General features: G+C 38.4%; 1 protein-coding gene across 8 annotated transcripts in view; it reads right to left on the bottom strand.

Annotated features, from left to right (window-relative positions):
* The window catches only part of GTF2I (general transcription factor IIi), an 80,450-nt gene that overhangs the window by 39,901 nt on the left and 26,356 nt on the right, over window positions 1–14,193 (bottom strand). For 4 of the 8 annotated variants that reach the window (XM_050929443.1, XM_050929442.1, XM_050929446.1 and 1 more), the window contains 6 exons: window positions 13,506–13,549; window positions 12,238–12,315; window positions 9,417–9,476; window positions 8,520–8,576; window positions 5,186–5,248; window positions 3,159–3,260 (listed from right to left, as the gene is read on the bottom strand). In XM_050929443.1, coding sequence (XP_050785400.1) covers window positions 3,159–3,260; window positions 5,186–5,248; window positions 8,520–8,576; window positions 9,417–9,476; window positions 12,238–12,315; window positions 13,506–13,549 — 404 coding nt within the window. Of the gene's footprint in view, window positions 1–3,158; window positions 3,261–5,185; window positions 5,249–8,519; window positions 8,577–9,416; window positions 9,477–10,739; window positions 11,279–12,237; window positions 12,316–13,505; window positions 13,550–14,193 lie in introns of those variants that run through there. The other 4 variants (XM_050929445.1, XM_050929447.1, XM_050929448.1 and 1 more) reach the window with 4 other exon arrangements.

The raw sequence follows: 14,193 nt of genomic DNA, 5'->3' as shown, positions 1-14,193 counted from the left end.
AGGGGTTAAAAGAAAAACCAGACACATTTCAAAGCACATTTATTTTAACAGTAGATACAGTAGAAAAAAAAAGTCACAGAAAAAGTAGTTTGGTTCACAGTTTAATCAGTGCCCCAAGCTTTTAGCTACCTTTACATTTTATCATGTAAATTGCCAAAATTAGGCTAGAGACATTTCAAAATGCATAGGGATTATTAAGCATTCATGGCTAATTTTAATCAGACCTTCAATATTAACCACCTCTTGGTTTCAAACCAATTACTGCAAAAGTCTACTTGTTTTGTAGTGCTCCTGATCTGCATGAGTTATAAAAACAGAATTTAAAGCAAAGATAGTCCTCTGTTTGGCATGCACATTGCAAACCAATGCCGCTTTTTTGGGGCTGCCAAGATAGATGGCATTTCCCTTCCTCTCCTGGACCAACTTAGGGCATAAGGGCACCATCCTAGGAAACTTTAGCACTGCATAGCTCACTGGTTTGCCCACTGACTTTGAAGAAAGCCATCCTCTACCTATTGGGAACACACCTAAGGGTAACACGCTCCAGTGTAAGGGTTGCCTATAGAGACACACATGCCATTACTAATCTGCCCCCTCCCATCCTCCATTACACACCAAACTCCCAGCCAGCACCGATACAGAGGTCCTACAGGAAGGTGAAGGTAGAAAATGTTCAAGCGCATCCCAGAGTGGGAAGAGCAGATGGCAATGGCATTCCAAAAAAAAAGGAGAAATATCAACTTACTGTTGTCATGGAGACCACTATCTACTTGCATCTTTTCTCTGTCCCCCCTACCACATGAAATGCCACTGTCCTGATAGACAGAGGGCCTTAATCAAAGCAAATGAAGCAAAAGATGACGTGGAAGAATAGGTTCTCTGCTAAGATGCATTTATCATGAGAAACTCAGCTGAGAAATCTTCTGCCCATAAAAATATCACTTCCTAATAAAATGTTCTCTCTCTCTCTCATGCACACTCACCCACCATTCATTTGGTTACAGTATATTCATTTTCTCTCCACTGCACTCTGGCTTCAAAGTAGGAGCACAATATTTCCCGTGACACTGTTCTCCCAACCAGTTGTGGCACATCAGAGGCACAGTCTCTGGCTATTCACATTGAGAAAAATCTCTCTACCTCCACCACCCAGCCATCAATGAGGATTTCTCCCTTGCTCTCACAGATGCTGGACAAAACACAGCAAGCACCTATCTCACGGGGCAGATATGGCTCACAAGCATCCGGTCTTGTTATAAGACATTTCCACTTTCCCTTCCATCTTTCTAAAGCACATTCCACTGTCATACCGTAGCTACTCAGGGTATAGTTAAACTGCATCCTTCTCCTGTCCATGTGTCCAGTAAAAGGCTTCGGAAGCCCAGGAAGCAGAGAATAAGCTGGGTTTCCCAGAATGACAGGAGGAATCGCAACACCATTAATGTCCATAGTGGTCCTGGGAGCAAAAGTTCCTTTTTTCATTGTAGTAAACAGGGCTGAGTTTCTACAGTTCCTGGCAATTTTGACCTTGCCAGAATACTCTACATTATTATCGGTGAATCTTCCACAGTGACCAACTAGCCTTGCAGACACCATGGACAAATACCCTTTTCTGATGAAGTCTGAGGGGCAAAGAATTGATACATGGGTCCCATCAATAGTCCCAATTCAATGGGGGAATGTCATTTGTGCAAATCCATAAATAACCTCCTGTGCACTCCCAAGCTTTATGACGTGGCCCAATAACACCTTGTCAATAGCAGTACACACTTCCATAAGCACAGTCCAGGCAGTCGATCTGCTAACATCAAACTGGTTAACTACTGACTGATAGAAATCAGGGCCGGTGAACTTCCAAAGGGTTTTGGCTGTACACTTCTCAATGTGAAGGGGAAACCCTCGGTGTTCCACCACTGCAACTCCAGGGGGAGGCTTTGCACAGATTTCTAGAAAAGTAGCTTTTGTCATTCCGAAGTTCTGCTGCCAGTGCTGGTCATGCCAGTTCTGCATCATTATCATGTCCTGCCCATAAGCGTTAAGTTTGCTGAGTGAAAAAGCGGTGCTCCATTGAGTGGAGCCGCTTCGGGAAAGTGCCCTGCAGAATTAACAGCTTTATTTCAAACTCCTCTACCCATGCGGCTGTAGCTGTCTCGTGACCCATCCAAAGCCATGAATACCAACAGAGAGGTGCAGCAGCTCCTTCACATTCATGACAGTCAGGATCATGGTGTTCGGCATGTTTTCTCCATGCTGTCTGATAGCAGTTTGAAAATGGTACTTGCCTCACAACACACAGATGAACCAAGGGAATTGTTTAATCTGAGCCCAAATCCTAGTATGTTCTGGCAGGCATCCCACAATATGCTATGAGAAAAATCCCAGAGTGCATACAGCCTAATGGCAAAACATTGGACTGAACACTACACTGTGTATCTGCCCAGAATGCTGTGTGGCTAATTCGAAAAAATCACAGTGCTCTGCGGACACAATGATCCAAAGGGAAAGCAGCTTATGCCAGAATAAACAAAGCATGTGGATGCACTCTTTCACCACAGTTACTCTGTATGTGTTATTACAGAAAAAACCCACACTTTCCTGTGGAGACAAGGCCTAAGCCAGGCTACTCACCATGAAGGAGTCCCCCTTCTTTTCCCAAGCATGGCTCCGCTTGGCACACTTCTGTTGTGTCACTTGAAGTGCGGAGAGAAACTGACTAGGATTGGCTCCTGACCTAGGACCTCCAGTTATCCATTATGCTAAAGTGAAAGTGACCAGCCTCACTCTTTTCTCAGATTCTCTCTCAAGAAGTCAGTTGAGAAAATGGCTAAACTGACTTCTACTTCCTGTTATCTTATTTCTAATGTTTATATTATTCAGGTTTCCTCCTCTCCACCACAATGGTTTCTGAATGGTTTATAGAAGCTACAATTTTGATTAGTCCAAATTTTGGCTAGAGGAACACTTTACAGGTGAACAAATACAGGTGGTTTACAACTGTTTGCTCTGCAGCAATATATGTACAAAGAAATATAGGCCGTTAGCTGAAAGCCTCTACTTATCTCTTCAAAAGTCCCACAACCTGATGTTATCTAGAGTCATCAAGAAGGAAAGTTTTTCAGGAAGCAAATGACAGAGATAAACTTGAATTTGAATCTTACCAAAATTGAATTCTCTCACTTTTCTTCTCCCAGCACTGGAAGACTCATTTGCTGACTCAGTGTTCTTTGGTCTCTTGTTGGGTGGTAAGTAGTCCTCATCATCTTAAAAATAAACATGAGATACATCACTGATGCTTTTATCCAGACAAGTAGCACTGTTTTGGAGTCTCAGAATGCTAATGGAAGTATCAATCCATGCCTTATTAAGGGCCCAAATCTGCAACCTTACTCATGTGAGTACTTCTAGATTTAAAAAGAGTATCTGCTTGTGTTAAAACTACTTAGGAGAGCAAAGGTCCCAGGATGCAGCAAAATTTATTTCACATTTTCCTGGGAAAGATGTTAAATGAAGCAAGAACTAAGTGGTGTTCTGCGCATATGCTTGGTCACAAAGTCATCAGAGGACAGCAAAAGTAAACTAACATTTACTAAACATTTATCTGATTAACTAGAAAATCTATCCACTGAAGGTATGCCTACACTGCATAGACTATACCGGCATAGCCCCATGAGGTAGATGCATCTTACACTGCCCAAAGAAATTTTTTCTGTCAGCGTAGGAAACCATCTTCCCAAATGACATTAGCTATGTTAATGGAAAAACTCCTCTGTCAACATAGCTGCATCTACACTGGGGGTTTGTCAGCATAGTTATGTTGGTCAGGGATGTGTTTTTTACATCCTGGCCAATGTAGCTATGCCAATATAACTTTGAGTGCAGATCAGGCCTAAGTCTTGAAATGCACTACCAAATTTAGGGCCTACACAGAACTAACGCATGAAAGTAAGCTCTACAGGCTCTTATGGTACATTTGTCCCTGCAGAGCTGAAGAGCTCCATGGAAATAGAGCTTCAAAGCAATACAACCCTGAGACATGAATGAGTTTCATTTAACAAGAGCTCAGAAAATCAGGGGTTGTTCTGAAGTTTTTAAATTCCAGTAGACTCATGGGTATAGCTGCAGCAAGCAGGAAATAAGACCCTTGGACTTTCTCATTTCTGTGCTATAACCCTCTCTTCTCCAGAGTTTGCTCCTGAGGCCAAATTCACCTAACAGACAGAAAATGCAGTTAAGGAAAGCAGTTGATGAAGGTCTCAGGTCTTTCTGCTCTAATGAAAGAGGTTTAGCAAACCAACAAACAAATCCAAAACTATGCCAGAACTTTGATGTTTTTTCCTTCATGTTAGTCTTATCAAAAAATCGTTTTACAATATTTGCAATCCTAGACAGGAGAACTTGATAATTGCAAAAAGAAAACCGAAGCCAGTCTCATGCTAGAGATAGCATTTTCCTCAGGATATCTTGAGTGTATTCCATTTGGAAAGCACAGTGTATATTTTAATTTGTAGCCATTCGTCTCTCTTTGGCTCTGTGATAGGACCTAACTTTTCAGTGCAGCTTTACTTGTATGGCAGAGGACTTCCAACCAGTACAAAAGCAACATGTAATTGCTTGAGGGACACTTCACTACTTTCATTGCAGCTACATCACTGAACACACTTATTACAAATCAGAGGCTAAAACAACTGTTATCTTACCAATAGATTTTTAATCAGCATCAGACAATTTGTTTAAAGCTTCAGTTACAGTACTTGTACATGCAACTCATGAGTCCCTTCCACAAGCTTGTCTTTAACTAGGAATTTGTACGAGACTAAAATGTGTTAATACAATGCCTCTCTTTTTTAAGAACGAATATGTCCTTCAGAGTCTTAAATTTTACCTTACAGTTAAAGTAAGGAACATTTTGTACTATTAATGCAAAAAATGCTTGAAAAAAATTGATAAAAGATTAAATCACTACCTTTTTGGTATGTTGTGTTTTTACTGAACTTCTTAGAGTAAGTGTGCTTATGTGGTAGTTCTCATTTCACACTCTGGTCAGTGCTGACTGGTGATCAAATTTATTCTACTCTAGGTAGTAGGTGAAAGAAAACATTATGTACACTCAGCCAGACAATTGTGCAAGGCTTTTGTTACCAAGAGAACCCAAGAAGATTGGAATTCAGGAGTTGGAAAAACTAACCTTCGATGGTGACCTCAACTTCAGGGTCCTCACTTGTTTCAGAAGGGGCATGCTGAGAAGAATCTGAGAACAAAAACAAATCACAAAAGAATTTCAGAATGGCACATGCACTCTGAAGTACTTTACCCAAGCATTCAGCAATTTAGTGTTCACATCGCCACTTGTTACAGAAGCCTAATGGCGTATTAATATGTTTGTTGCACACTATGAATTAAAAAAAACCCTAGAACAAAGACACTTTACCACAAGCCTTTAAGCATTTATAGACAAAAGGTAAGGAGGTGAGGATTATACATGCTAAATTGCATGCACAGCAGTGCAGAGAGCTGGCATTAGTGACATAGGAAATTTCTTATTCCTGGCTTAAAAGGATTCATATAATCATAAATAATTCCTCATTGTTATCAAGGATTACTTAAAAATGTAAACAAAGGCTTTGTGCCTTAAGATTATAGATTTTCTGCCATCTTTCATAAGATACTGGCAGATGTCTTCCAGTTGAGCTAAAATAATTTTCATTACAGATTACAATGTTAACAGTGAAAAAATGATGGAGAGAGAGTCAAACTGACCTCAGTGAGGCAACATGAATCAGTATAGTCAACTGGATTTGGTTTAACAGTATAGAGTGGGGAAAAACATATACAATGGGTAATTTTTTCAAAAAAGGAACCTGATTCTTGTTTGAAAAACTTAAGATTTATGCAGATGCTCTAGTTAGAAGGCACTGTGTTTGTACACCTGGATTAAACACTGTCTTTGAGATCTCTAAGCTAGAAGCATAGTAAAGTGTTTTGTTTGGTGGTCAGTAGGAAGCAATCTCCCTTCATCATTGCTTTTCACTTTATATCATCTAGTGATCAGCAACAGTTACTGTAATATATTAAATAGAGCGCATCACCTATGTCAAATCTATCACCTGGTTCAGAAAAACTTTACTACACTTGTTCCACTTAATTCACGATTAACATAGATAACTGGTAAACTCAAAGCACAAAGAAGATTATGATGTCCTGGTCCTTTAGCCACAGAAGATCAGACAAGCAGTCCATCAAGTCCAGTATTCAGTGTCTGACACCCTTCAGAGGAACAAGCAAGAAGTCACATAGTGGACAGTTATGAAATAGTATACCCAGAAGAGTAGAGTAATTTCTTCTTAAACCTTGTCAATTAGTGGTTGTCTTATTCCCTGAAGCAAGGTCGATATTACCAATATAAAATAGATGATCCTTTTTGATCTCTAACCACCTCTTGGCCTCAATGATAACTTTGTGGCAATAAGTTCCAGATGTTATAGTGAGAGAGAGAGAGAGAGCGCGCGAGAGTGTGTGCGTGTGTGTATATATTTTTTTCAAAAAAATAATCTTTTCTATTTTAAATGTGTTACCATTCATAGAATATCAAGGTGGGAAGGGACCTGAGGAGGTCATCTAGTCCAATCCCCTTGCCCAAAGCAGGACCAATTCCCAAGTAAATCATCCCAGCCACGGCTTTGTCAAGCCTGACCTTAAAAACCTCTAAGGAAGGAGATTCCACCACCTCCCTAGGTAACCCATTCCAGTGCTTCACCAACCTCCTAGTGAAATAGTTTTTCCTAATATCCAACCTAAAACTTCCCCCACTGCAACTTGAGACCATTACTCCTTGTTCTGTCATCAGGTACCACTGAGAACAGCCTAGATCCAGTTTCACTACTGCCTCCTTCTACTAGTTTTAAAGCAGTGGTTCTCAAACTTTTTTACTGGTGACCCCTTTCACATACCAAGCCTCTGAGTGTGACTCCCCCCTTATAAATGAAAAACATTTTTTTACATATTTAACACCATTATAAATGTTGGAGGCCAAGTGGGGTTTGGGGTAGAGGCTGACAGCTTGCGACACCCCCAAGTAATAACCTCACGACCCCATGAGGGGTCCCGACCCCCAGTTTGAGAACCCCTGTTTTAAAAGGGTTTATGAATTTACCTCTCATATACCAGGCATACTATTTATATAACATCAGAATATTTTCACTACTATTTTGTCTATCATTCTTTATATGTCCTAACATGTTTGTTTTACCAACGCTGCACATTAAAAGCAGGATAATGATGTGGCAAGTTCTTCCTGAATGGTTTCAATCAATTTAAAACTCAGTAATATGTAGTTAAAATTATTCCTTCTGATGTGCATTTGCTGTTGTGTTGCCCATTCACTAAATCTTGTATGTCCTTAGTTTCCTTAATAGCTTCTCATGAGGAACTTGGTCAAAGGCATTTCGAAAATCCAATCATCAACTGATTCTTCTTCCTTAGGCACTAATTTGTGGGCACAAAGAATTTTAGTAGATTATAGATGCATGATTTATAAACCATCCTAGCTTGTCCATATCATATGTCAATCTAGCCATTTCTTTTACTCCTTTTAAAATTACAGATCAATTTTCCTAGTAGTGAAGTAAGGCCTAATTGATTGTAATTTTCTGAATTGCCCCAGCATCTTTTTTTAACATATTAATTTAAATTTGAAGCATGGATAGGTTTTTAGTTCTTAGCAAAAAAGGGTGCAACTTTCAATTCAGTAGTTCTCATTTAACAAAAGAGAAAACAGATTTAAGAACGACACAGATAATAGAGCTCAGGTTTAAACAAGTAAAAGCCTAGATCAGGGATTCTTCGTGGAGGGTCTGTGGTTGTGGAATTCAGTACTGCCAAACATAAGGTTGAGCCTCAGTCTTATCTCTTTCAGGTTGCCCTATAACACTCATTTCTTTCTTCTGGTTCTCTCTTAACAATTAAGCGTCAAACTGGTCATGACACTTGCTTAGGGAAGCAATGTACCCAAATTATTTCCTCCCAGGCACATAGTTTCATTAATGCAGATCGGAAGAGCAGAGAACTTTTATTTTCCTTTTTTGAGGGACCTAATGCACTTTTAAATTAATGCAATGCCATCTACATACTATGTGATAAGCACCTTTGAAATTCAAATAAGGATTGTAACAATGAACACTGTTGCCATCATAATTTGCCCACAAAACCCATGAGTTTATGATTTAGGGTGCAACAAAACTGGTTGCAGGATCTTATTTCTGAATTAATGTAATAACATTTTGATTTTATGGTGGTGGGCATAAATGCAATTAATGATTTTAAAAAATGATCACTCCCATCACAATAAGTAATTCACGATCATGATTCAGGGTGAAAAAATAACCAGCCATCCATGTGCAAGGAGAATGGTTGAGGAGATAATGTACTGAAGTTTCATTGTTTTCAAGTATTTATTTAAAAAATGAAATTCTCTTTTCAATGCTGTTAATTTATTTTCATGAAAAAAGTTTCATATCTCTAACCTTCTACTGGTATTTCCACATCTGTTCCTTCACTGCAATCGGAACCCTGGTGGCTTCCTTAGATAAATATAAAGTAAAATATACCATAATAAAAATACAGAGTAACTTGTGTTAACATTAACTAGTCAAAACAAGTATTTTAATAAGGCAAGCTTAAAACAAATATCTAAAATCCAGATGAACTAAAAGAATGCATCTCAATTTTTGAATCTGAAAAATTCATGAAAGCAAAAGCACTCTGACCTTTATATGGAAGTGTCTTTCTTGAGGTGCAAATTAGCTTTTTCTAATTTTTGTAAATGGGCATTTGAATTATATAATTTTTTACACACACACGCACAGACACACATCACTGATTTTTGGGGGGAGGTGGACACATTGTTTCACCAGATCTTCAATTTTTGCAAAGAACCATCTTCCCTCACCACACACACTTTTCCCATTAAACTGTTTCCCCCCAGGCTTTCTTCCCACTCCAACTCCCCAGCCCATAATACTTTAAAAAAGAATCAAATTTGAAATGTGGCACGCAAAGAGGGTTATTAAAACGATTAATGACAATTTCACACACAAAACTGCAATGGAAACAACGCCCAAATTTTCAAGAATTGCTAGCAATTTTTGATGCCTCAAAATTTGTTTGAAAAGGGCCTGATATTAAGAGAGTAGATTAAGAAGGCAGAGCACTTCTGAAAAAGTCAGGGTCCCCTTTTATTGTATCTTAAATTCAGCACCCAAAAATTTAGGCACACAAAAACACTTGTCCCTTTCGAAAATGTAGATCCCAGACATTATTCTTGTCTCATACCAGCATCTCGAGAATCGGCACTCAGATGTCCAAATACCAACACTGCCGTAAGAAAATGTTGCTGAGAGAAACAGAATTGAAAAAAATACCTGTGTACTTCTTTGCAAGAGCAATTTTTTCATCAATTTCTGATGTTTCTGAAGGGCCTGCTTTGGAGACACAAAAATAAATGTTTAAAAATCTATTTCATAGTAAAATTCACTTTTTCAGCCACTAAATTTATGTGTTAAACCAGCTCCGTTTATTAAGTATATTAATGAAGTACATTTGGTTTCCATAGTTTAAAAAACTATCAGAATAAAATTATGATTAGGGAACATTTAATTCAATGAGTGTATGAAAGGCTATACTCAGAAGAGATAATCTCTTGGAATTACATTAAAACAATTATGATTACTAATTGGTATCTTTTAGTGGTTTGGGATAGTTTCACTTAACTTCATTGGGCAAACTATATTTTCAAAAAGGGTTGAAATTATCATGACTTAAAATGAGCGATTTGTTGGTGTGTGATTTTTATACTCTATCATCTCTTAGCGTCAAGACACCTTCTGATTATACGAGCATGTAGCTCTAGCCTGGAACAAGGCGAGGACTTCATCAGTTTACATGGGGTATCTAAAATCCTGCTGCACACCTAACAACCACCGCGGGTTACAACAGGTTTGGCTACAGGCAGCGAAAGCACTCAAGGTTTATTTTATTTGGAGATTAAATAATGACCAAGTAAAACAGAAAAAAGGCAGCATCAGTCCCAGGTTTCTTAAATCTATGTCACATAATTGCTATCAGTGACTCATTTGTCAACAATTACATGTAAACTGGCAGGGTCCCAACCCAGCTCCAGATAAGAACTACATATGCATGACAGAGTAAAAGTCATTCCCCTTCCAGAGTCTGGTTTATTACCAAAATGATCATTTCAAAATAACTCTATATGAACTCAAACTGAATCCTTTTTCTAGGATTCCTTTCCTCAAGACTTGTCTTGTCACAGGCCCTGGATCCCTGTGCCAGAGAGATACTCCACGTCATTTATACTCATGGTGAAATCTTATGATCCATGCTTGCCCTGAAGATTCAGCAACTGACCTGTACATCCCTCCTGGATTCCCACACCTGCTAACAAGGTGGGCCATTTAGGGCAGGTCTACACTTACCAAGCATTGATGGTGTGGTGACTGATCCAGTAGGGGTCGATTTAGCAGGTCTAGTGAAGACCTGCTAAATCGACAGCAGATTGGTCTCCCATCAACTCTGGTACTATGCTGGTATGAAAAGCATAAGGTAAGTGGATGGGAGAGTTTCTCCCATCGACCCAGCGCAGTGTAGACATTGCAAAAGATCCACCTAAGCTACGTCAACTCCAGCTACGTTATTCACATAGCTGGAGTTGCAAAACTTAGGTCGACTAAGCCCTGTAGTGTAGATCTGCCTTAAGGGACAAGAGAAATCACATAAATAACAGGAAAAATATTAGACACACAATGTGGGTGAATTAATATCTTTTATTGGATCAATCTCTGTTGGTGAGAGAGACAGGCTTTCAAGTCACACACAGCTCCTCTTCTTCAGGTCTAGGAAAGGTATTTTGAGTGTCACCATTAAATGCAAGGTGTAATAGATTGTTTAGCATAAGTAGTTAGCTCATATTGTAAGGGACCATTCAAGGTAGAGTGGCCTTTAATACTTCTGCAGTCACAAAAAGAGGGGGTTAGTGATTCTTGTAATAAGCCATACAACAAATGGTTACAAATTGTTGTAATAAGCCATAAATCCAGTGTCTCTATTCAGCCCATGATTTTTGTGTCTAGCAGAGTTATGAATTTATGCTTCCAGGCTCATATTTTTAAAGTGTTGTGCAGGTTTCCTTTGAAGAGGAGTACTGATGGGTCAGATATAGGGTATGTCTACATTAAAGTGCTGCAGTGTAGTTATGGCTATCCCAGCGCTGTAAAAGAAAAAAAAAAAAAAAAAACACCTCCATGAGGGGAGTAGCTCCCAGCGCTGGTGCACTGTCTACACTGCCACTTTACAGCGCTGAAACTTTTTCACACCCGAGTGAGGAAAGTTGCAGCACTGTACGTGGCAGTGTAGACAAGCCCATAGAGTGATCATTTTGTGAAAAGCTTCAATACAGAAGCCCACAACAGAACCCATAGAGGGTATTGAGGAAGTAGAGCAAGAGTCAGGCTAGCTGTAAGCCTAACATGAGATTTGTACAAGCAAGGACTATATGAGTCGAGTGGGAAAGAACTATGCAAAAAGTTGTTGCAACCTTGTGTCAATAATAAGGAATGTAGACTAGCGTCTAAATAAAAATAAAATATCAAAATGACCTATGTACAAACAAAATGCAGCTGTTGCTTATTATTGTATATAACAAAAAGTAAACCAAAACTGGATCACTACAAACAGCAATCAATGAAAAATGCTGTCAGATTTACTGGCACTTTTGCAATGAAAAAAAATTTTAAACCAGTTTTAGACAATTCAATTTTTATGGTAGATGAAGCGTTGACCCAGAAAGCCTTTAGCACAATGCCTGGTAAAAAGGTGACAAAGCTGTCACGGGGGTTACATTTTGCAAGCCCATCATCAAAGCAAAATACAGTGTAGAGTTCTTCCACAATTCTACCAGCTTCATGTAGTTTTTTAATACTAGCTTACTTTCAGTGATCTGTAATGTCACTATCCCGCATGGGGGTGGGGGAGCGCCCAATTCTGTTGCAGTAGCTGGATGCCTATTTGCTTCACTGAGAGTTACTTAAATGGCTACCAGCATAAGGTTTTGTATTCGAACAAATAAATCTAGTTTAGCTATGCAACTACAATGTGTCTAAAGACAGGAAAAAACCAGTAGTTAGATACAACATCTTATGTGACAAAATATATGCAAGCTAATATTACCTGGAATATTATACTGATAGTAGTCAGGATCCTCTGATTCCTCTTTTACTGTTACTTTTGCCATCTCTAGTGAAATTCCTGCAAAAGCAACCGAAAAGTCACCCAATCACATACGCAGACACATGTTAAAGGGATTCAAAAACAAAATTCCATCTTGTCTTTATTGCACGAAGAGGAGCAACCAGTTTGAAGTAATGTGATAAGTTGTTATGTTTTAAAAATGGCATAGTGGGGTTCTAGGTTTCTTTTATCTCAATAACTTCCTTATCAAATAGGCTCAATTTACCCTATTGCTTTTTTCTAACTTGCTAGCCCTACAAACCGAACCTGGGACCAAAAAGTCAAGCTGGGTTCTTCCCTTCTTGTACACAATCACAATCATAAAAGTTTTGCATCCCCTGCTATGCACATGGCACTTCTAAACTAATTTTAGCTCACTTATGTTTATACAAAGTAAAGTCAGTTGAAATCTAGAGATTTCTGGAACTGAATTATTCTGCTGTGTACAGCAGCACTGTAGGGCCTTGAACTGGTCTACATTCTGCTAAGCAATGCTCTCAGCATGTCGCCAAATTGGTTCCAAAATGTTTTCAAAACATTTTGACTAGGGGAAGATTTCCAGCCCAAGAGCCTGTAGAATAGCATTAATAATGCTGCAAATGTTCTAGCAACACTTGCAGCTAAGATTAGACGATTTCTCTTCTTTTCAGTCTCTCTGTGACTGATTACTTTACCAAAACAAGAAAGCACATTAACTCTTTGTATGTATTAAGTTAAAAATCATTAATCTACACAGCAGCTGCGAATTTACACTATCTAGGATAAATATTAAGGGATATTAAGCCCATATGTTAGGACTGAATATTATAGCTGACAGGGCTAGTTAATTCTTCCCTCTACCCAAAGGATGTAGCAAACAAAGAAAAATGGGGAAGAAGTTGTAGTCTAATCCTCCCATCTATTTACAGTCTTATGACACTGTCATTAGTACAATTATATTAGATATTTTATAAAATTGTATAGGCCAGTATTTCTCAGTCCTCAAAATGGATACTTTGGACCAACTAAATCCTATAGTACTTAGCCGGCTATAGTTTGGTTAAATGAAGAAAGGAGTTTGTTAATACATTTATTGATTGCAGTCAATTGCTGCTGTTCTAGCGCATTTCTGTTTGCACTGTCTACCACTATCTAAATGCAACCACTTGAAATTAAGGCTACTTGCTCAGAATTTTTTGCAAAGAAGTATAAAACAAAAAGTTACATACCAGAATCCTCATTTGGTTCTGTTTTTACTTTAACAGGAGGGCCACTAAAGGGAAAAAACCCATAAAATTAAAAAAGAAGAATCTACAATATGCTTATGGAAGTTTCTGAAGTGCTTGTATTATCTAATAATAACTTGGAAGTGATATAAACAAGTTAAGAGAAAAAATTCACAGTGTCATGTAGTAGCTATTCTGGAGCATCTTATGTGGCTTTCAATATCATTCATTCCCTACCCAGCTTCTTTAAGACATGTTTAGTATTACAGAACTGCACTATTTTTAGTAAGATGTGTATTTAGAAGCAGATAATTCCACAAAAATTTGCATTTTGCAACATACATTTTACATTCATAAATTTCCAACTTGCTCCAGACACTGCCAAATGGTAAAATTGCATGACATTTAACGGAAGAGACAGTGGGAAGGATTAAGCTTGATGCACATACTTGTGACATACTGCTGCATGCAAGAAGCTCATTACTAAATGATAACATATAATGATAACATAATTCATATATCACTCAAGTAGGCTGAAGTGAAACTGATATCCATTGAGTTCTGAAGAACATATACACACAGTCAAGAGTAAGAGGTAGTTTGACAACATGCCATTTTTTATCTCAGGTAAGCAAAAAAGTTTCAAGAAAGTTTCATGCCATATAAAAATACATACTAGACACTGAAAACC

This window comes from Gopherus flavomarginatus, chromosome 19 (genome assembly GCF_025201925.1).
Source record: "Gopherus flavomarginatus isolate rGopFla2 chromosome 19, rGopFla2.mat.asm, whole genome shotgun sequence".
In the NCBI taxonomy this organism is placed as follows: Eukaryota; Metazoa; Chordata; order Testudines; family Testudinidae; genus Gopherus; species Gopherus flavomarginatus.
The sequence above is the reverse complement of the archived record's forward strand: the minus strand, read 5'-3'. Positions and strand labels throughout refer to the sequence as shown.